At 41.6% G+C, this 24,174-nt stretch overlaps 1 protein-coding gene across 2 annotated transcripts in view; it reads right to left on the bottom strand.

The window, feature by feature from the left end:
• Positions 1-9,880: 9,880 nt before the first annotated feature.
• LMO4 (LIM domain only 4) overlaps positions 9,881-24,174 on the bottom strand; it is a 16,914-nt gene continuing 2,620 nt past the window's right edge. Inside the window, exons 1-5 of one of the 2 annotated variants that reach the window (XM_028489182.2) lie at positions 23,723-23,787; positions 23,286-23,524; positions 15,703-15,799; positions 15,151-15,306; positions 9,881-10,668 (exon numbers count right to left, since the gene is read on the bottom strand). In XM_028489182.2, the coding sequence (XP_028344983.1) occupies positions 10,660-10,668; positions 15,151-15,306; positions 15,703-15,799; positions 23,286-23,521 (498 nt within the window). In that variant the 5' untranslated portion in view covers positions 23,522-23,524; positions 23,723-23,787 and the 3' untranslated portion in view covers positions 9,881-10,659. Of the gene's footprint in view, positions 10,669-15,150; positions 15,307-15,702; positions 15,800-23,285; positions 23,525-23,722; positions 23,788-24,174 lie in introns of those variants that run through there. The other variant, XM_007101493.4, reaches the window with a different exon arrangement.

The following is a 24,174-nucleotide window of genomic DNA, read 5'->3' on the forward strand; positions in this document are numbered from 1 at the left end:
AGACATCTCCCCTCAGTTCATTCTATAAATGAGCAATGGCTGTTCAGTAGAGTGGAGCTACACAGCAGAGGTAGCACAGTTCTGGGTCACACACAGCCTTTCAAGACAGGCCCTCAGCACATCATGCAAACCCTCAGGACCTCCACTTCGTCATCTGTAAAATGGCAATAATGCTACCTTCTTCAGTGGGGCTGTCACAAAAGTTATATGAGGTACAGTACATGGCACATGGCAGAATATTTCAGACAAACCTGGGTTCAGTGGTCAGCTTGGGCATGTGCTATACGTAGGGGGCAAGTTACCCAACCTCATTTATAATTCTCAGTTTCCACATGTGTAAAATGGATTCAGTGGGTTCAGTGGTCAGCTTGGGCATGTGCTATACGTAGGGGGCAAGTTACCCAACCTCATTTATAATTCTCAGTTTCCACATGTGTAAAATGGATTCATAAAACCAACTTTATAGGTTTCTCATGAGAATTAAACGAGTTATTGCATGTAAAGTGCTGAGCTCAATAATAGCTCTAATTGAATTACTAGACAAATAGCAAACGATAATTCCTTCTCCTTCCTCCAAGAGCCACAAAGTGGGAAACAAAGGTTATTATCTTTTCTAAGGAAAGTGTATAGTCAAGAGGGCACTATAATTATTTTCATATGTAAATAATGATACCTGGATCACTGTCTCCTTCCAAAGGCCATCAAACATTTTTAATATTCACAAGTTTGCTATGGTTTTAAATGTATAGTATCAACTCCATTATCTGATGGTAGACTAGCCAGCCAGGGGATTAGCTGTGGTAAAGCTTTAATCCTAACATGCTTTCCCCTACAGGAGGCCATGAGAGCCTACTGATAGGGCTCTGGGGTCAGAGTCACCTTTTTCAAATAATTCTAGCTGTGTGACCTTGAGCACCTTATTTAACCTCTGTAAGTCCCTGCTCCCTCAATTGCAAATGCAGGAGTAGTAACTTCTTCCTCAAGGTTGAATGCTGGGGATAACATATGGAAACAATGCATGGCCCGTATAATTGTTTAATAAATGTTCATCTCTTTTCCTGAGCTACCATCATTTGGTCTGAGTTTATGGAATTGCAAATTTTGTGTAACATTTGCTTAACAAAAGCATGATCACCTTGCTACCAAAAATTACGTAATTGAGAACTTACATCCACACAAAAACCTGCCCGTGGTTGATTATAGCAGCTTTATTCGTAATTGCCAAAACTAGGAAACAACCAAGATGTCCTTCAGGAGGTGAATGGATAAATAAACTGTAGTACATCCAGGCAATGGAACATTTTTCAGTGTTAAAATGAAATGAGCTATTGGGCCATGAAAAGACATGGAGGAACCTTAAATGCATATTACTGAGTGAAAGAAGGCAGTCTGAAAAGGCTACATACTATAGGATTCTAATTATACAACATTCTGGAAAAGGCACAACTACAGAGACAGTAAAAAGATCAGTCATTATCAGAGGCTGTGGGGTAGGGATGAATAGGCAGAGCACAGAGGATTTTTATTGTGGTGAAAATACTCTGTATGATACTGTAATGATGGATACATGTCACTACACATTTGTCCAAACCCACAGACTTTACAACACCACGTGTGAACCCGAACGTAAACTGTGGACTCTGGGTGACTGTGACATGTCAACAATTGCGGGTTCATCAGTTGTAACAAGGGTACCACTTCGGTAGGGGATGCTGATAACGGGGGAGCCTGTGCAACTGTGAGGGCAGGGAGAACATGGGAACTCTCTGCACAGTCAATTTTTCTGTGAATCTAAAACTGCTCAAAACATATATTTTTTTCAAATGAAAAAATTACATATTACATTCTAAACCAAAAATAAATTATTAGAGTGTTACCCATTATTTTGGATTAATCTACGTCCTAAGTCCCCTCCATCAGAGAAGACAGGCAAAAGTTGGCTATAATCAAAGTAAATTGAAGACCTTATAACTAATCCTTATATCCGAGAAGTTACTATACTTTCCATTGTTTCAGTGGTTACAATCCAAGAGTACCATCAGCAGAATATGAAGCCCTTTTACCTTCTAATGACTCATCTAATGCATGGACAAATATAGCTGTTATTAGTAAATTCCTATTTAACAGATGGGCAAAATGAGGTAGTGAGATTAAATGATTAGCCCATGGCTAATATTTTATTGGAAAGACAAATTTAATTATAGGTTCCATTTGACTTCCCTTCAGGACTAGAATTAAATTCCAAGTGTTTCCTGACTCCCAGTTTGGTGCTTATGTCACATGACGGTGCAATGTGTGCTTTATGACGTGCTTTAAAATAAAAAGGGAGGGTGAGGAGGTATGAGTACCTTTATCCTAAAAATCACAAAGCACAGAATACAAGGTAAGTATTCCATCATTAATTTTCATAGCATTCCCCTTAAGACAACAGTGAGTTCTGTCTCTCCCTTGGTTGGTGAAGAAACCTAAGCTAAAAGAGGTTACATAGATACACAAGATGCCCACAGATACCAGGGAATCAAAAAGAAAACCCAGAATTACATAGTCTGAGAATGGAATTGGATGACACACCTTCTGGAAGGCACACAGTTTTATAAGTCTTTAGGAATACGGGGAAAGCAAAGGACTTTTTTAGGAGGAGTTGCAGAGGGTCGGTAAGGATAGTTTTATAGTTTTCTAGAATGTTTAGCAGCAACCCTGAGCAAGTTGGTAGTGTTTTGGAAAATATTTTTTTAACTTAGTCACCCAATTCTCATCAGGCCCCACCAACCAACTGCCTCACCCCTTTCTGTTTTGAAAAATAATGTCGCAAATCTGTCCAGAGCTGGATAAAATGCACAGTAATGAGTTCATTAACGTGCCATCTGCATACAAAACAAGGGGATTCCAGAGGCAGAATCCTTTGGTGGGCCTGTTGGAAATCAAATTCTGGGCTTAAAAAATATAAAACACAACTTAGGCAGAAAAATATTAGAGCTACACCTTCACTTGGCCCACTGCGAAGACAGTCTGACTTCTGAGAGGGCCAAAGCCAGTCGGAATCTTTCTTCCCCCTTCTTTTTAATTTTAAAACATGTTTTACTACTTAGAGGGTAAAAAAATAATTGCTTACAGTATGAGGTGAAGGATGGAGTTTTGTGAATTACACCCATCCCTAGGAAGAAAGACCTAGCTAAAAGCCTCCGTGTCAGAAATCCATTGAAGATTGCCTGTCCTTTGAAAATCAAGTCGGTTTATCTGCCTGATTCACTGAGTAACAAATCAGAAAACTCAAACCTGCCCCCTCCATCTCTTCCAGCCCCCACTGCCTCCACTCCACTCTCAGAGAAGGGAAGGATTAGGTTTCCAGGGGCTGTAGTTGTAACAAACCAGAGGCGATGTTTCTTGCCCCAGTGGTACCCCAAGTTTCATCAAGAACATCGGAAGCTGCTTTTCTTCTGTTGCAATTTTCATTTCACCTCAGCTCTCCCTGACACACCTGTGAAGGGTCACCAAATGCTGTATCATATCAGCTTTTAAAAACTGCCGACGCTGCTAACGTCTGAAACCTCCTGATGTCACAGCCTTGCACGGGCTTGCAGCCCGCAAAAGCATGGTTGGAGTTTCACGATGCACAATGACGGCATCCTGGGTGGGTAAGGGCAGAGCCTCTTGTTGACAGTAGTGAAATCAGACAAACAAAGCCACGTCAACGGGATGTGTGGCGAGGGCATCTGGGGAGTCCCTACCTTCTCCCCAATCTGCAGCGAGAGACCCCATCCAGCCCCTTAATCCTCCCTTGAAGAGCGATTTATTTAGGCAGTTGTTCCTTCCATCCTCCCTACTCCCATTTTCTCATGAGAGAAATTTCTCCAGAGCCTAGGATTTAAAGAGAAAATATTTTATCTGTTATAAATTCCATAAACATCTATTCCTACTCCCTGCCCGAAAAAAAAAAGTTGATAAACACCAATCAAGTTCCTGCCTGTGCCAGTTATGCAGCACTGGCTGAAAAACTGGTTTTCGGTCAAACTATAGAAAGTAGTATAACTAAGTAGTTGAGCCATGGGTCCTACAGCCTTGCTCACTACGTGGCGCAAATCTTGCCTACCCCTCGGTGATGTGACCAGACTTCATTTACTGATTTTATGAGCAGAGGTCATAATATACACATAACACACAGATTCTCGTTCTTTCCACTTGATACTCTGTAGTTTTTAATCTATAGTGTGTTCATCTATGCATATTTTTTCAGGTCCTTACAATTTAAAGAGGATGGATGTATATCCAACCCTATCCAATGAGAAGGGTAATTTAGTCTTCAGACTGGAAAAAAACATATATTGGGTAACTGAAGTCTCATTTTGCATACAGTAGAATAAAAAGATTAAAAGACCACCTGCGAAGAGTCATTGGGCTGAGCTACTCCTTGAAATAACATACAGAGGTTATGGGCTTTGAGAACCGGCACTTGGGCACCAAAATCCACTACAATCAGGAATCCAAGCCAAAAAAAGCCCTTTTTGCCTAACCTTTACATCAACATCAAAATAATGTTTTATTAAATTGAGTAGAAATTGTCCTTAACTATTTTTCCTTTTGTAATAAAGGCAGCTTGGATTTAATGGTATGTTATAGGAATTTATTTACAAATTTTGGTGTCTTTTTGGATTCTAGCAATTAAAGTGAAAATAGGAAGTACAGTCAACAAAATTTTCAAAATCAGCTCAGCATCATGTTTGGATGTAATTAAAGGTATAATCTGTTCCACTGGAATACTTCAGCGCTATCCTATCTTAAAAAAGCACATGAATGTTAGTTCTTTCGTGATATGTCTGCTTTTTGACATCATGCTAGAACATATAAAGCTTTTCTACAAAAATTATTGTGTATTACCTCTTTTATACTTATAAACATGTTACTTTTACATAATTGAATTCATTGGCCTTTTATTTGCCACAAATATGATATTCAGGCTCAAGCCACAACTCATTCAAACATTTTAAACATACCATTTCTTTGTATGGGATAGAGTTAGTTATCCATTTTGCCTTCTGGACTAATATGAGTCCTAAAGTTTCGCTTTTTTTCATCAGCCTCAACCACTTGTAGGCAGAGTTGTTATCAACTATATCTGATTATTCACCATAAAGTCATTGAGCTTTGTCAAAATTCAAAAGAAATTTCTTTTAGAGTGAGGCTAAAATATGCATGTAATCTAAATGAGTCTGCATTCCAGGCTGGATAAAGATAAAATGCAAAACTTTAGTTTTTGAAGAGAAGAAGAAAAAAAAAAACTAGTTATAGCTCATAAAATAAAGTATATTATTGTTGCAGTCTCACAATTTATAAGGCAATTCTACCAAAATGCCAGGGAACTGGCAGTTCTGGCACTTTGGGCATTAAAAACAGTGCCCAGCAATGTTGGAGCCTGAGGAAGACGAACGATAAGTAATACTGATCCTGCCTTTATTGGAAATTGTGATTATTTTGTTTATCATGGGTGTTTTTGCATTAATTTTATTTTTAAACATATTGCATTAAAGCATCATCTTGATTACTTAAATGTTGCACCCAAAGAGAGTGCGCATTCCCCTCACTGTAGTCCTGGTCCTGCTTCATAAGTCACCTCTCTCAACCTTCATGACCTCATCTGTACAAATGAGGCAATAATCACTAAGAGGATTATTGAAAGGACTGAGTGAGAGAACATGCATAAGAACTTGTTAATAGTCAATGTTAACATATAAATACATTTACAAAGCATTACACAACTCCAAGATAAAGTCATTATATTAAACGTTACATTTAAAGATGTAAGGTTGATGGAAAGTGTAAGTCCCATAACTGATGATAGAAATTGAATCAGAGGCCTTAGAAGAAGAGGCAGACTTGAAGACACGCCCATCTCTACCTAACTATGTTTAAATAAAGAAAGAGGTATACAATCACAGCCCAAGCAAGCAATTTCCTTTCCAGTTTTCATAATTAATCTTTTCATAATTAATCTTTGTGTAAGTTCAGTTTGTCTTCAGATTCCCTCTTTTCAGTTCCTAAAAACATTCAATTCACCGAAAATGAAAAATTAATTTAGGAAGAAACTCTTACTTAAAAAAATTACAGCTCAAACAACACAGGTGAAGTCCTACAAATAGATGCACTGCACATGAAATTTGTTTTTGAAAAAGTGGAGGGCATAAACCTTTTGATTCAAGGTAGGGAGAACTTTCTAGGCCGAAGGAAGGTGCGATGCCTCCTGTTTTCATGAGCTAATGATGGTTTCCAAGCTGGTTGGAATTCAGCGCTAATTGTATTTTAAAACGCCACCTCTGAAATCCTTTCCTCTCTCAGGACCTTACATCAAGGTTTCAAATTTTCCGGAAAACCTTTGCACTTCACCTTTCTCACTCAACAAATTCTGAACTTTAGAAGAATTCAGTTCAGAGCTTCTCTTTCCCCTGCAGGTTTTGATCTGGGGATGGTGACGCTAACACCCAGGAAAGCTGTCCTGCCCTGTTTCGGAGGGGAGAGGGACAATTAAAATAGGTATTTTGGTGGCTCCACTCACGCTTGTCCCTTCTAACAGAGTCATTAAACAACTTCCCAGTGTCATTCAAAGGAATTATAACAGAATCAATTGATTTTCATCCTCTGCTTTATTAGCTGTAATTTAGGAGAGAGAACGGCCCTGTTGACACAGCTGTAATGTGTCAGGACCTGTAGTACGTTATTGGCCCGAGGCCTCCGAGTTACAGTCCATTCTCAGCAGAATCAATCTGAACTCGAAAACCTTCCCTCTAGGAAACACGCACCTATCTACTAGCAGAAAGCACGTCTTGTACAACTGAAAATAGTATTCACTTGAGGTATGTTGCAAGCTCACCTTCCCCAAATCAGCGCTGACGTGCCAGAGCTCTCAGCGTGTCCACGACGGGAGAAGAGGGCTACAGATGTCTCTTAACTAGATACCCAACACAGGTGCATGTGTGACACTTCGCTGCTAGTCAGATCCCAACAGCAAGTGGGAATCGCTGGCTGTTTAACATGCATTCAGAGCCTTGCCAATCTAAAATGGCTGCTCCGTAATACTTTAATTGCAGTTTCACGGAAACAAATTGCTATTTAACTGCAGTAAGCATTTCTGTGACTTGGCTGGACTGACAATAGGTGAGTCTCAGTAGCAAAGAGACAGGTAACATCAACTGTAAATGGTCTGTGTTTCAACAGCCTCTCCAATCGAGTCACAGGATGCAAGCACCCAGGATAGAATTCCTGGGTGAAGGAGGCTTGGGGACAACGTCTTCTCAACTTAAATACAATTATTTAGGCTACATGGAAACCCTTCACTATAGTGTTTTGATAGACAGATCTTGGAGTCTATGTTATGCAATTTATTGGCCCTAAGAAATATTTTATATAAATAGTAGTACACATTAGAATCTTACTATATTGACACTTAAGCCATTTAACTTAAGAGTTTCATTTTGGATTATCAGTTGTTTCAAACATCAGTGCAAATCAGGGCAAAAGAATTTAAATATGGTTAATATTAAGAGGATGACAATTTCACAAGCTTCATGTTGGTGCGACAGTTTTCTCATTTTGTATTTTATAAGACACTACAGTCTGTGTTAAACTATTTCCTAATAAATCATGACAAGCTGGAAATAAGTTTCTTGTGGCAAATGATTTGGTTTGGAAAAGCTTCGATCAGGGCTCTCCGGCCTTTTGGACTGTGTAAATCTAACTAGACAGATAGGTAAAAAACATTAAACCCTTTCAGAGGACAATCTGTTTCATTAGCAAGATTGACAATTTGCATGATTGAGACATTTATATGTATCCTAGACTTTTTTTTTTAATCAGTTCAGCTGGGCTCAGTCACATTTGCTTTTATTTTTAATTGCACTTGCTTGTAGAGACTGGGGCCATCTTGCTCTATGACGTGGTTAATATTACGTAAGTCCTTTCAAAACAACAAGAGTGCATCTCACTAACATCACCAATGCCACGATGAAAGGTGAACAAGCTCGTGGGGTTTTTTTTCCCCAGCAATGTTGGAGCTGGGGGAGGAACACAATCACTGCTCACATCAGAATAAACCTGAGTGTTTTTAGTAGCTTTCTATCCACAGAGCATCCCCATTAGAGCCAGGTTTTATTGTTTGAAACGCCTCTGGTTTCAAGGAAGTGTTTTACCTAAAGCAAGACTACTACTTAAATATATTCTATTGTATATTCATAGCTCCATTAGTCCTTCTCCAATTTAGCACATCAAAGAGAAGCCTTCATCACTTGCATGTGGATTACACTAACATGAGTGACATTTGTAATCTTATAGGTCTGCAACTTAAGAAATGCTTTTAGAAGCTCGTTATTAAATACGCAGCAGTGCTTGAGGAACTAGCCCTATAATAGTTCATTTAAAGTCCTTAATGACCTTAGCCCTCCACATCACTAAATGCCACACTGTATTACTGACTACAAAGTTATTGACTATCTCCTTTGAATTTCTACACTATATGGGACATGAGTGCTTATGTCAAAAAGAATTAGAGAAGATGCTAGCACTCTTATTAACACATTTCTCCTTTTCTGTCCTGAAGAGTCCTACGTTCCCTTAAAGGATCTTGAAGGGAAGAAAAAGTGTTAAGAACCAGAACTAGTTCCTAGCAATTCTCCAAGGATCCAACTCAAACAGATATTGTTATCTATGTGATTTTGTTCATTTTATTTTTTTCTCCTGCATAATCTTTTTATAAAGCTCTAATAAACTATTCACTTTAACTAACTCTGCCTTTAAATTCTCCTACACGAGGTTCATAGGAGGTTTTCAGTTGGAGCAACTGATTTTTTTCTCTTGGCCTGGAATCTCTGGAAGCAGGAGATCCCAAAGGGAAGCTGACTGCTAGTTGAGAGGTGGTGAGCTAGACCTCTCTGCAGAACCAATTCCCATTCTCAGAGAGAGGGTGGGTCTATATCAGGAGCTTTTCTCTGGAACAAGAGAAAATAAAACTTAAAGTAGCATTATGAACACACCTGGTTTTATTAACCTGTAAGAGAAGTTACAGTTGAGCTTGCTCACATACTACAAGCCTGGCAGGGCAGCCTTTCACCTTTTTCCTCCTTCCAGCAACAGCACTGGGCCCACCGAGTCCTTGGCCTACACGTGTTTTCTGCAGGCAACTTGGGCGCTGGTGGGGAGACACTGCTGCCTCGAACAGGCGACTAAGTGCCTCAAGACTACTACTAAATGAAATCCAAATCCTCCGCCATACACATGGAAAGGCAGAGTCAGTACAGGAGCGTAAGAGCAAAACAAAATAAACAAATCAAACAGCAGACCACACGAGTCTAGAAGCTCAGCAGGAAATGGCTGCTTCACCCATCAAAGAGGACTGTAAAAGAGCTCAGGGCTCCTAACAACTAATGGAACTTCAAAATCTGTACAGGTATGGTTTAGAACTGCTATTTCCTTCAAAAGCTGTAAACTTGGTAAGAGAACAAGATGGTTATGCCACATTCTTTAACGTGCTTTCCATCAATACCCAAGGCTTTCCTACTGAGAAAAAAGAATAAACGAAATAGCTGACGAATCAAACGTATATATAACACAAAAGATTCACTGTGATACAGCAGAAGTGTAATGACATGCTGTTAACAGAATATTCTGAATTTATAGAAAGGACTCCGTTAGAAACATGGCTTCGTACTCCTGCCAAAAATGGCATAGTTAAGTAATCTGAAGAATACCTTATTGGCTCAGAGCTAAATAAATATACACACTGCTTCTCTCGACCCCCGAAGATTTAAAGTGAACTTGGTACGGAACAAAAAAAAATAAAATTTTCCAAAACACAGAAAAGAAAAAGCAGTTTTTAAACCCAAACTCCATCGAATACTTTTCTTTTAAGTTTTTATTATTTAAATACACCATACTAGAGCAAATGTCTCTGAAAATATCACAAATAAAAGATTTTTTTCTTCATTCAGCAAATTAGAAGTAGGGGGGAATTTCTACACAGTAGCTTCTATGAGCCTGACTTTTTTTCCAATTTTTTTTTCTTTTTTTCATTCTTTTTTTTTTTCTTTGCCATGGGAGTAGCAACATTAGGACGAAAACACTTACATGCATACATACATTGTATTTTACAGAGATACAATAAAAGTGTTTGTGATAGAATATCACAAAAGCCACATCTCTTTCCTTTATCTCATGTTCAGTTTTGATTGAAACACATTTCCTTACAACACTTAAATATACAAAGAGCAAATAGAATGTTGTTAAGGTAAAAACACAGGGTACAAACTCTGGACAGTGCCCTGCTAATTGTTAATGAGGGTAGAAAGCAGATTTGAATGCTTCTTTTAATTAGCTTCATTAGTCATTTCCCTCCTCCCAAGCTCCCTCCCCCCCAAAGATGTCCTCCGGTGGATCTTTTTTCATTTTCTCTACAGTCTCCCATTAGCCCAGGTTCATGGAGTCTTTAATGTTCATATTCAGTCATTTTAATACACCAATAAATGCAAGAAGGGCAATCAAGACTAAAGAAGGTGCAATGGCATGGAGCTGGCACTGGTGCTAGCTACAAAGGTGACTTGTCTACTGAAGACACATGGGATCCACCTGTGATGAACAAGATCTGAGATGAAGGCACGCATTCTGCATTACTCTGACCTTTTAGCAGACCTGCAAGAAATAAAAACGGGCATCTTAGCTAAAATGCTAAACTTGAGAGATATTAAACTCAAACATGGCTGCTTTTTGTCTTCCCTACATTCACTAATCTTCTATTAGATTACTTTCCAACTGTGACTTGTTAGAGGCTTTCTACGCTACTTACTCTGGCAGTGGAGAACTAAAGCAATAACATTTTCTGCACTTTTACTAGCGGACAAAATGCGACCATACATGGACTTTCAGAAAGTTTCTGGTGTAAAGTTCTACAATGAATTGCTGAACTCTGTTAAAAGCAAGTTTCTTTCTGCAAAGAATGAATTGTAACATCTTGCCTCGTATTAGGATCTTAAAGGCACATCAGAGCTAAGCACCCCGCTCCCCAGGAAGTTTTGTGTTAATATTCTCAACTGTGTAAACTTTGGCAAGTTACTTAACTGTCTGTGTCTTGGTTTCCTCATCCTAAAAGTGGGGATAATAAGGGTGTTATAAGGATTACATAATATATAGGGAGCGCATTCAACAGCGCCTGGCACTTAATAAAAGCTAAACAAATACTGGCAGTTAACATGATTATTCTAATATCCCCATAGGATGTCTATGCACCCATGTCCTTCTCTGCTTATAGGTATGTGTGTATATGCATGTGTGTATACACACACACACACAAATATTGAGATACTTCTTTTCCCTTAGTATTTCCTACCTACTATGCCACTTAATATCACATAAATATTATAAATATATGAATCAAACACATGTAATGTGTTAATGACTTGTGCTCAGTTAAAGAATGTAGTTCAATGGAAGTTTAACTTTAATATCTAAGTTAGAAATGATAATCCACACAGTTGTCCAATACAAGCTGTTTGCAATTACCAAAATGAAATAATATGTATTAGGTTTTTATGGTTTTTAAATGACATTGTGAGCTTCCCAGGAAGTTCTCGTTTCACCCTTTCCCTAACTTACTAAAAGTCTGAAGTCTGTTAGGAGCTGCAACCCCCTACTTCCAAGCTAATTAAAGTGGTAGAGGCTTAATCCCCAGAGTGGAGGCTCAGTGTGAGAAAGGTAATTTGTCCAGAACAAAGATGGGGCAGCAGCCAGCGAGCATATTTAATAAATGAGCAACAAATGTCCTCTACGACGGACACACACACAACATCAATTATGTAACTACGGGGGGAACTGCGAAGTGGTATGTAAACCAGAACCCTCGCTAAATTTTCTTCTGACCAAAGAGATGTGATCTCTTATTTTACTGAAAAGCACAGATTATCCTAGATGAAACCATCACTCCTGAGTGGAAGAAAGAATTCCAGAGCAGGCAAAAAATTTACCAAAAACAAAAAAAACAAAAAACCCACAATTCTTGATTCTCTCTCTACAAGGCAGTATTCTCCTGAGGGGAACCAACTCTCCTTCAGAAAATATAGGCTATAACATTTTGTAGATCCCAGAACAAGAGTGGTCTGAGATTTCAGTCAGAGACTGTATGATTTAAGAGCTTAAGATTATTTTTTCTCAGAACATACAAAAGCCAATGGTGCAGAACAACAACTAAACTACACATCCCAGACACTGGGAACAAATTTCAGGAGGACAAAAGTTGAAAGGGGCCAGATGATGGGGGCCTATACTTTCCATACAATTAGCTGCCTTTAAAGAAGGGACGTACAAATAATCAACTCATTACTTTTCAGCCAGAGGATGTCTGGGTATATTTATTATGCATCATGAGCTAAAAACGTAATCGGTTCTGTGAACAGAAGGAAAACGGCCAAAATTAATGTCCAATTTTCCCTACCAAAAATATGGAGAATGAGAGAGAAGAAAATAATAAAATGGAGCTATTTGTCATTTCTCCCCATCTCAGCTCCTCCAGAAAAGAAAGGACACAGGATTGGGGTAAACTCATTTTAAAGCATTCTCCAGGTCCAAAAAGCAGTTTATGATTCCACCAGGAAGTATGTTTTCATTACCTCTTCCCCCTTGCCCTCCCATTAATATCTCTCTGGACCACATTCAGCTTACCCAAAACCTTTATTTACAAAAACTACCTTGTGAATTGACTGTGCTCATGGTGAGCTGAGCACCAAGGGCAAAAATGTAAGACATTTAGGCCAACGGGGATATGTTCTTAATTAACATCACCCCCAAAACACAGCTTCTCACCAATGTCTGACGAGAACACATCCTTAAGTTATATTTCCTTATGCCTTTGAAGAGCTATTAATTTTTGAAGGCCACCTGTCTCCTTTTTAAAAGGCTTCCAACATTAAAGTACACACTGGTAGGCTCTTATTCATTGCCTCATATATTTTGTGTTCCCAAATGAACGCCCTGCCTCTCCCACCCTGCAAAAGGTATGGACTTATATGAAAGGCACAATACTTGCCACCTCGTAAACCAGATTTTCCTCAAATTTTCCTAACACCTCCCAATTTACATCATCTTATACTCAGTAAGATGGTACTGTGAGACGGTGCTCATACTTATTACGTGTCTGTGTACTTAGTCCCTGGCTAACACTGCTATGGCCTGTATTCAGTCTGGCTACACAGTCTGGCTACATTTTCCATCTTATCTCTACATCCTTCAGTTCTCCCCATGCACGTTGGTGAGCTGTATCATTTTTTATGCCTTGCTAAGTCAGGGAAAGAAATGGTATAAAACCAACAACAAACTTAAGACATAATTTGTAGAGAAACTAAGCTTTTACCTTGGAGGGGGTCGAGCTCATTCTTGTACTTTTTTTTGGCTACCAAGTTTAACTACAAATGGCTTTGCCTCTACCTTGAAATGGGTATCTCAAAATATCTGTTACCCATTCATTGTCCTCTACTCGGCCCTATAGATTCACTTAATTACAACTGAAACCATGAAGATCTGTTAAGTATTTATATGCATTGGCAATCCTTAAAGAAGCTTGAACTGGCTCATCAATGGTGACTGATTAATTTGCAATAAAAAATTAGATTTCCGTTCTTAAAATAGTATTCTATGTAGTTCCTACATTAGTAAATAAGGAAAACTGTACCTATTTTGATGCAATTAACCTTTACCTAATAAAGCAATGGAAAATACATTTAAAATCATTCCATAAACTTGAGTAAGGGAAAATGATAAAAATAAGCATGAAAATATGGCAGTATAATTTACAAGTTTTCAAATATTAGTCATTTTTCCTGTACACAGCATTAAGAAAATGCATTACGGAAGACAAAGAAGCCTAATATTTTTTCCTGAGATTTTTGAAGCTTGCTAAATTCCTATTTGCAGATAAATGTTGTTTTTTGTGATCCCTACAACAGACATTAATGAAGTTCCTATTGTAAATCCATAAAGAATTACCAAGTGAAGTGTGCACTTTTTGTTTCAATGCAATAACTCAGTGCTGTGTGATTGCCTGGGTTAATGATGAAAAAGTCAAACATACTATCAGAGCTGATGGAAAAATCTATCACCAATCTGAAATTAAAATTCATCTGTGGTCAATAAGATTTAATATCCATGCAAGTGGTGCCGTAAAGAGTAAATGAATCAATGTCATCAATACATAATCAGTATGAAATATGATGTGAATAAAATTATGCGCACGAGTCATACATTTCACTCTTTTCTGGGCCAGTGTGGAATGAACAGTCTCTTAACTGAAGGTTGACAGTAATTGTTACAAATTAGGCACAGCAGTTATCAAAATGCACTCACTTGCATAGCTATAGGACTTACTAAGGAGATTAAAATAGATCTGAAACTATCCAGTACTGCAGGTGCTGGACAACTGTTGATCACCAATTTTCCCTCTGAAGTGCCCTCTAATACATGATTCACACATTTGTATAATTTCCTCCTTTCTAACTCTGGTCCAAAAACTTTCCAGTTGTGGATCAAGAATCAAGGCATTTAATCTTTAATGATCAGCAAGAACTAGAACTTTAAAAAAAGTTGTAACTTATTCAAATATTATGGGGCTACCAATCAACAAAAATGCCCTCCTTTGGAATCGCAGAATGTTTTGTAAAACTGCTCTTCTAAGATTCAAAGCACCGTAAATTGGGTTAGGAAGGCAGGTGTCCAGATTGCTGTTACTAACGCAGAAATCATTCTTTCATGACAAAGACATTTATCCCCTCTTCCTACCAAAAATGTTCTAATTTCCACCCCCCGCCCCCCCCGACAATAACCAAGTCACATCGTATTTCTGAATTTCAAAATTGTCAAGTGGGATAAACAACTGGTCGTAGGCAAGTTTTACATTCTGCCCGACTCTGCATGTGATAATGTGTTCAACATTGGTAAAGCTACAGCTATAACTAAGTCAGGATTTTTTTCACCACAAAAGATTCACGATTTAACCAATCAATTCCTCTATTTCTGAACCGTGTATGTATGAGCAGTCTACGTTTCTTTAAAAGGGCACGCAAAAACACAACCACCTAGGAAAACTCCCTCACTAGATGAAGAGGTTGAACCTTCCAACTAGGTATTCACCTTCTGGTCTGGCAGTAGTGGATTGCTCTGAAGTGAATTCAAATGGCCATTGATGAGAGCTGTAGGTCTATCATGTTCACAAAATAAACTGCCATTGATGTAGTGAAACCGATCTCCTGGGACCAGGCGATTCCGGCAGGTAGAGCATGTAAAACACTGAAAGGAAAAAGCAAATCCACTGAAAACAAGTACAAATTAAGTCTTTCTTGGTCACAAGTTTATAAACTGTTTTTTAAGCAGGTATCTGTCAAGTACAGAGAGCCACTTATGGCTTAGTGTTTTCTTTCCTTCAACATGATTCTGGAAAAGAGTAAGCCAAAATGCAAGAAACTGGATCAAGCTAAAGGGGAAAAGCGACAAACAGGTGTGTGCTTCTGTGGCATGGGGCGAGTGGCGTGGGTGGATGTGTAATCATCACTGCCACACAACAATTTCAGTGGATTCCTTCCATGTTTGCGGCTTGAGAAAACAGGGTTCCTACTAAGGAGACGTGCTTTGTCTCCATGTAGGAAAGTCATGGTTCTTTTAAAAAACAGGGGGAGCAGATGCTACCTTCAGATGATACACATTGCCTTGGGCCCTCATGACGAGTTCACTCGCAGGAATAGACTGTCCACAAGCGCTGCAAGCACCGCTATTCCCAAATAACCTGAAACAAAGATGACGGGGACACCAATGAATAATCCCAAACCAAGGAAAAAGAAAGAAATCCCCAGCCTCTGGCCCTCCCTTTGGAATGCATTTGACAGAGACTGAATTCTTAGGCTCTGGCCTCAAATTTTACGAGTGATTTACATCATCTGGGAAAAACCCTTTTGGGGGGGTCACAGCTAACTTCTGCCTACCGCAGAGGAAGAGGGTGCCCTGGGTTTAATCAAAATATTGACTTACACCTCTAGCAAATAAGAAACAATTCTGTTCTACACACATTTTATCAGATTACTGAGTTCATCATAAAAAAAAAAAGGTACAATTCATGCCTGGAGTTTAAATGTATTGTGTCCTTGAAATTATATGAAGAACTCTTTTGTACTTTAATCATATCTTGAGATATGAGTCATCAAAAGGGTTAAGAGGATTTGATTGTATATCTAAGAAGACATCATGCTCAGTGTATTGAAACTCCCGTAAACCTCCATCAGTGCAGACTTTCCATTAGAAACTCTCTGCTATCCAGGTTGATATATAATGTGTATGGGTTAACCTTTTCAATCATGGTGTCAACACTTAAGATTTGCCTCTGCTCATCTCTTTCATCCTAACCTTCTCTCTCTCTTGATAATGAAATGCTTGCTCCAACTTCCCTCTATCTGCTCCTGAGTCCACAATTTAGATTACTTCATCTCTGCTAGCAACAAACTGAATGAAATTTCGATTTGAGCAGAAAGTAATTTACCGGGATCTGGACCCATTTGTCATCATATCTCTCTGGGTGTTTGCTGTATCACTGCAGTTTTCCTATGCAATCAAATGAGACCACAACATCTGCCATGGGGGGAGGAGGGGGAGAAGGAGAAGTCTGCAGAGGAGGGGAAAGCTCAAGGAAGTGCGGTGCACTGAAGAAAAAGATATACATAATTCCTTACATCATTTCCACAGGCGTGACAAAATATTTTAACGAACACCGAACTTTGGCTTTTACGAAATCTGTAGACTCAAGCTGGGAAGCTTTATTTGCTTTTGGGCTTCCCTCTTTAATATCCACAAATATTTATTACACAGACCAAAATGATTTCACATTGAAAGGTGATATCGGAACGAGTAAGCAGGGTCAGAGAGGCACTTTTCAACAGTGAAAAACAAAGTAATAGGACTTACAAACTAACACATCGGTGTCATAATAAATAGTAATACTTGCATTTCTTCCTTGTCCAAAGAAAGTCATAAAGTGCAGTTTGTGTCAAACCATGACACAGGCTCCTATAGAACACCCCGTAATCTGAATGACTGTGGCATGCCTCTATATAAAAATAATTGCTTTGAGTTTTCAGAATCTGGTCTTGCAGAAGAGGCTTGTCATGTTCAAACTACTAATTTGCTGTCGCCACTTTATTGAAAATAGCCTGTAAGTTGTTATTAAATGTATCGACTGAACGACAGGGAGAGTAGTAAAACTGCCCCTTAAGATGGCTTTTAATAGGAAGCCCAAGAAACAAATTTTGCAGCAGCATCGATTTGAAGAGTTCAATCAAAACTCCATTTCAAAACTAATTAGTCTGAGATCAACGACACATTGACACATTCTTCCAGAATCAGAACAGTTACAGAGAGAAAGCTGAAATAATACAGTCAGGACCTCTAGCCGCAGGACCGCACCGTGTGGGAGCTCGGGGCCGCTGGCCTGCCATTTCCTAACACTGGACCACTTCAGGAGCACTGATGAAGCCTCTCAGAGTCTCACCCACAGAATCCTGCAAGTGTGGGTCGTCACTGCTGCCACAAGAGGGTTCTCAGAAGGGTGGGGTGGCCAGAGAATTAGCATTGCCAGGGGGAGTTTCCAGTCAACAGCAGGGCTATTTCAATCCCCAAAAGGGGTACCAACTCAAAACACTTCGGGTAAGAATAAAATTAAAAACCTGTCGATGTAGCCAAAAAACATGCTGAGGATAAAAGGGGGGCGGTGTAGATAACGGGGATAGGGAACAGAATCCTACCTGAGCTAAGGACCAAATATCCTCTTACAGCAACCCAGAAGTATTTTAATGGATAGGAGTCTATAATTATGGCTGCCACTACCAACAGGCACACAGTGACACTCCACCTCAAAAATACCCTTTCACAGTACCGATCTGATTACCCAACCTAAGTGTTCATTTATTTAACAATTCACCCTGAGTAAAGTCAGTTGTATGTCTTCAAGGTCTAAGTGTATTTTAATAATCAGGGCAGTCGTATGTAATCCAAAAGCTTTTCATACATCTCATTTTCTCCAGCACCACTTTCATAACTTTCCAGGGAACAATCAGCCACAAAATCACAGGATTCCTAAAGTGTCAGAAATTACAGTTACAAAGTTTGAAAATGACCAAGATCTACCCAGGACTGATGTGCTATTGAGCAACATTATTAATGGAGTTTAATATCTTTCCGTGCCTACAGCTTTAAGGCTGCCTCAGAGCAGAAAACTTACATGTCTATACACATTTTAATCCCTTTTACCAGAGAGGAAGGCTACCATTAGAATTCCACCCTTTTTCTGAAAAGTTGTGTGTGTGTGTGTGTGTGTGTTTTAACAACGTTTCTGTGCGCTGGAGAGTTAATTATCTAACCAGGGGGACTGTCCAGGACAGTGTTTGATTTAAAAGGCTTGAGGCTTTAGGTGCTCAATTAAGTAGCTATCGGTCTCAGACTGGACTATAATGGGCTCTTTTCTCTTTAACTCAAGCAATGCGGAGATATACCCCAGGTCAGGCTAATTAAAGCCAGGGGAGTCTTTAATTGTGATGACAGAATCGGTTTCAGTTTCCTTTCTTTGGGTCCTCAGTCTAAGAAGGTCGTTAATATTTCAGCATTTGGGCAATGCAATCAATCACAAACATCAAGAGGTTACTTACATGGGGAAAAGGGAAAAGAAGGGAAGAAATTCCACCAAACCTCTACACTTTAATGGTGCTCTGCTCCTATGAAAAGTACCATGTAGTGCTAGTACTGTTTGCCAGCTCCAACTCTCCTTGCTGACAGAAAGAGATGGAGAACAAGTTGTATTTTTAGTTCAGTAATATAACTTAGCATCTTTCCCTAACTTCAACGACCAATAGGTGAGCCTACTTGCCACTGGTTACTTCAAGCAAAATACACACGATACGGAGCATTACCTGGCTGTTTTCTAAACCGCTTTCAGGCAAGCAGAAGTAGGTTTCTAAGAGTGTGGCTGAAAGGTATACATTTGTACCTACAAGTAAATAATCAGCAACCTATCTGAGGAGAAAAATGCACATCCACAGCTACCGATCCAGAAGCAATTGGTTTTCCAGCAGGTTCCTACATTTAATCTAAATTCTGCACCAGCTATATTAAATGTAACAAAGAAAATGCAACCCAGAAATTATGCCTGGAGCCAAGTCCATTAAACGTACTTCGGAATAACTAGAGACCAAGCACCTTAAAAGCACCAGAAGCTATTGATACTTAAGAGGGGGGCTGTGAATAATCGCAACTGCTGCGTTAGAGAGGGGAGGGAGAAAAAAAAAAAATCAGCCAAATTACGCTTGGTTAATTCAGAGTAACAGATCTGCCCCCAAGTGAATTGGAGGCCTTGAATTAATTCTGTTATGACAAATCAAGATAAACGTTCCCCCTAAATTGCATGCGATTTAATTAATTTTTGAGATCCTGGGTTTTTTTTTTTTTTTTCCTAGCTAATAGTTCACATGCTCCTGTGCTGTCATTGTGCTTGAGTGGGCAGACTTCAAAGTGATATTAAATAACCAACTATTAGATTTACCTAGCACGTCCTATTGGAAAAGTGCCATTTAATTACCTAGCCTGTTCAATTAAAGGGACAGCATTCTCTGAATATAGCAGCTTGCTGTTGATTACCAGGGAAATGAACTCGCTGTCTGGCGGCGCCTCCATTCCTAACGCTACCCCCTCCCCAAACGCACCCTCCACCACCAACCACCACCAATCCCCCCTCCCCGGGCCCCCACCCCCAGCTGCGCGGCGCTCACTGCGGCTGCAGGCGCCACGTGAACCTCCCGAGCGGAGTCCGGGGAAAGAAAGCGCTACCCGCTCGTCCGGCTCCCGCCCTGCGCTCGCCCCCTCGCGGGCCCGAGGCTGCCGGCCGGCTGGGCGCCTGAACTGCGGCCTCAGGCGCCGTCGGCCCCCAGCCCGGCCCCCGCCCGGCCGAGCGAGCAAGCGAGCGAGACCCGGCACGCCGAGAACCACCACCCGAGCTTCCGGCGCGTAGCCTCGCCTCCCCGGACCTGGAGCCCCACCCGTCGATCTCCGAACTTCCTCCTCTCGCTGCACTTTCCGCGCCAGTCTTCGGGCCCGAGGTGGGGGTGGAGGAGGGAAGACTCGAAGAAAGAATCGGAGTTTCGGAAGCTACTTGGTGGCGCTGGGATTGAGCTGGGGGGTCGGGTACTGGGGGGGGGAAGGGGGAGGGCGCGCTTCCAAGGGCCCGAGGTGGGGGTGGAGGAGGGAAGACTCGAAGAAAGAATCGGAGTTTCGGAAGCTACTTGGTGGCGCTGGGATTGAGCTGGGGGGTCGGGTACTGGGGGGGGAAGGGGGAGGACGCGCTTCCAAGGTTCAACGACTTTTGTAATTTTGCAAGGCGGCGGGGCCAGGCCCGCGTTGGCCCCTTTAAGGCCCACCCTCCCTTTCCTCTCCCCTCCCCCCCTTGTCTATCCCTCCCTCTCTTAGAGGCCAATTTTGTTAATTAAATGTTTTGTTTGCGACGCAGCTCTCATTCATTGCGGACACGTCATTCGGAGCAGATCTAAGCCAGAGACCAGATCTCATTAGATAAAGCCCATCAGAACTAAGAAAATGGAGGAGCCACTAATTAAAGCTTTTAATTGTGCGGATTCGCTGCAGCAAGGCAGCCGCTTTATCTGAAATCTTGGAGGGAGGAGAGGCAGAAGCCCAGCTCTGCCCAATCGACACTTGGTCGCGCAGGGGGAAGGGGCTGGGGAAAAGCAGCACCACCCACCCCTCCCCCCGGCAACCCCCTCCTCCCCGGGCCCCTCCCAGGTCTCCCAAAGCTTTTTAGCCAGATCTTGCTTGTTTTCAAAAAGCCACAACCTCAAAGTCAGACAGTTTAAAAGCCCCTTAATAAATCGCTCTGTGGTCCCAGCTGGGGCCGAAGAGCCAAAGGGTCCCCTTCACCTGGCGGCCGGCGAGCGGATTAGTCCCGCTCCTCAGCGGCCGTCCCTGCAGAACTGAAAGCTCCTCCAACAAGTGGACTGAGGGGAGACTGGGGAGGGAGTGGCTGAGAGGAAAAGGAACGCGCAGCCTCCCCACCTTCCCACCCTTTCGGCATCTTGGTGGGCAGAAGAAAGGAACACTTAAGGAAGACTTCGGAGATACCTTAAACTTGGTGGGTGAGAAGGGGGGGGTGTCTGCTGCTGAGCCCTGAGCAGTGTGAGGAAACGATCAATTTGGTACCGAGCTAGAACTCCGCTCTCCCAAACAAATCTAAGGTCCTCAGGGTAGCCTCCAGTTCAACAGCAAGGGTGGTTCCAGTTTTCAAAGTCAGGAAAAAAGGAAGGGAGGATATGGACCCAATTAATTAAGTCTTGGGGCTGGGCACACATCCTCCATTGCTCCATTAAGCCAAGAGAAAAACACCAAATGGGCATTTATATATTTGTTCCCAAGAATAAGGAAAGGCATTGAAGTGATTCCCAGGAAGCCACTTGCCTCAACTTGTCCTGAGGGAATGCAAGTGGACCCATCTTCTTTTTAATTAGTGGTAATAAGAAGCGAAGGTTTTCTGAAGGCACTTGGAAAAGAGATGAATCTCTACCATTCACTGCTTCTGAACAGCACTGTCAATTTTTCCCCTTTAAACCACCCTCCTTCTTACCAGTTTTGCTCTCTAATTACAGTACTGTCAAAGCTCATGGCATTGCTTGGAAGGAGGGCCAGAAAGCATGATACCCATGCTGCTGCTGATTTTCCAACGGTTACTTCTAAAAGAACACTTCGTGAAATTAACACTGCCATCTTAATGTAAAAATAAAAGCTCTCTCCCTTCCGGTATTGCTTTTACTTGGCTGATTGAGGAGGCCAGCAAAGAGGACATAGGTTGCATTACTGGAATAACCAAATATCATCTTATTCCATCATTTACACTAATGATATCGCTGGGGTAAACATACCCATACTCGGCTCCAAACTGCACTGGGATCTTCTGCAGTTTTAGATGCGGAGTGAGGGAATCACAATGGAGCTAAACTTTGAACAAAATACCTCATCTATTGATTCACCCGCATTGAAGAAAGGGCAAAAATTTTCTAATCTCTATAAAGAAAACGGTTTAGGGCAGAAATTTAAATAGAACGCATTTCTTGAAAGTGAGCGGTTGTCTAGTACCAACCGTGTGCGTGTGGGTTTTTTTTTTTTTTTAATTACTGGATGTTGAAACAGAACACCTCCTAGAAGCATTCATGTGCATCAGTCTATCAAACCATTTACTCAAATTAAATGTGTAATCCTTCAAATGCCTCCTTTCAAATTAATGAGTTTAAGTAGCTTGAGTTCACCTGAAAAGATCCTATAGGCACCTGACCTCCTGAATTCTTTCCATTAATTGCACTGAAACTTGTTGGAAAAAGGCTGCTTACATGGGCATATGAATGTTCCTATACATTGCTTTAAAATGCAAGATTAGTATAATTCTATAGCCTCTTTTCCTAAATCTCTTTTGGGGATCAAGGGTAGTGATACAAATGACAACAAAAAACCCAAAATCTGAACATTCTTCAACTGAAAGAACTGCAAATTCTACATCACAAACCACACACTAACACTTGAATATTGTGAGCCTTCAAGTAACAGTATGTAAAGAGAAACATTACTATTAAGTTTTTTTTTTTTCCTTGTTCGGGTTTCTTTGCTATAAGAAGAATGACAAGTCTTTAAACCGATGGGCAATCAGCATTTTTCACAAGGAGCACAAAGAATGAGTCAGTTTTCCACTCAAAAAAGTTTAAATGTGCTTACGTAAATATCATGATCAGCCATCACCATCGGCATATCATTTCTCACTACCCACACTTAAATTTTTAAATCAGTCTTTTGTCTCTGAGTTCCTATGTTGGTCCCCACCTTACTTTAAGAAAGCAGCTTAACTCCCACTTGAAATGTTTATTTTTAGTGGAGGGTCCAACTGCGGCTGACCACTTGAAATCCTGGTCCCGAGGATCCTGGTCCCAACCTTTGAACACCTAGCAGCCCAGTCCCACCAGATGCGCAGTTTTTACTTCGTGTGGCCTTTGCCATTAATTTGCCACTAAATATTGGAAAATTAACACATGCTTCTTTAACCCCTTAAATTTCGGCCATCCAGGTTTTTGAGGTGAAGGCTACACTGTATTCTCAGAGATGCCCTGCTCCTTTCTTTAAAACACTTGGTAACCTTTGGCCTTGCCATTGCCCGCCCATGTCGGGGAAAGGCAGCCAAGTCTTACCTAATGTAGTCATTTCTGCAAAGGATCATGCCGCTCTTGGTGTAACAGGATGTGCCGATGTCGCCCAGCTGCGCCTGGCAGCAGGAACACTTGAGGCACCGGCTGTGCCAGTAGCTGTCCATGGCATAGAGCAGAAAGCGGTCCGCAATCTTGCCTCCGCAGCCTGCGCACCGCTTCCAGGAGAGGGAGCCGGCCGTCACCGGGGGCGGCTGTGAGCTGCTGCCCGGATTCACCATGGTCTGCAGAAGGCGGGAAGGGGACAGGGAGAGAGAAACAAAACAGGGGCGATGCAAAAGTTAGTACTCGCCGCGCGAGGAGCGAATCCGTCCCCTGCCACCCCCCAGAGCTGCTGGAAGGAAGCAGCGGGGCAAGGGCGGGAAGGAGGATGAGGGGGAGAGGGACGGAGGGAGGCTTGCCGGCAGCAGCCGCCTGTTTACTTTTCTCAAGCTTTGTTCTGGGGCCACGAGCTCCTCTCAACTTTCCAGCGCTCGCCGCCGCTGACAATTTCAGCTCGGGTACTGTCAAAACTCAAGAGAGCGAGGCTCCGCGGCGCGCTCCTCCCCTCGCGGCGCCTCCTCCCGGCCCCCGCCTCCGCCCACTGCCCCCTCCTCCGCCGCCCGCCTCCAGCAAATGAGGGTCAAACCCACCCACCGCCTCGCCCGGCCCCTCCCGGGGCCCCGCCGAGCCCCGAGCGCTAGCCGAGGGGAGTGAGAGGCGGCCCCCGCCGGAGCCACGTTCCCTCCCGAGCTCTGCCCGGGGAAGTGCAGCTGCAGTTCACAAGTTGGAAATAGTTCGGCTTTCTGAAAGGGAAGAACCGGCGGAGGGGAGATGGAGAGAGTGGTGGTGGGAGGGGAGGCGAGGGGACTTCGGGGGGGGGGGGGGGGGGGGC

Source organism: Physeter macrocephalus, chromosome 4 (genome assembly GCF_002837175.3).
Source record: "Physeter macrocephalus isolate SW-GA chromosome 4, ASM283717v5, whole genome shotgun sequence".
Classification (NCBI taxonomy): Eukaryota; Metazoa; Chordata; class Mammalia; order Artiodactyla; family Physeteridae; genus Physeter; species Physeter macrocephalus.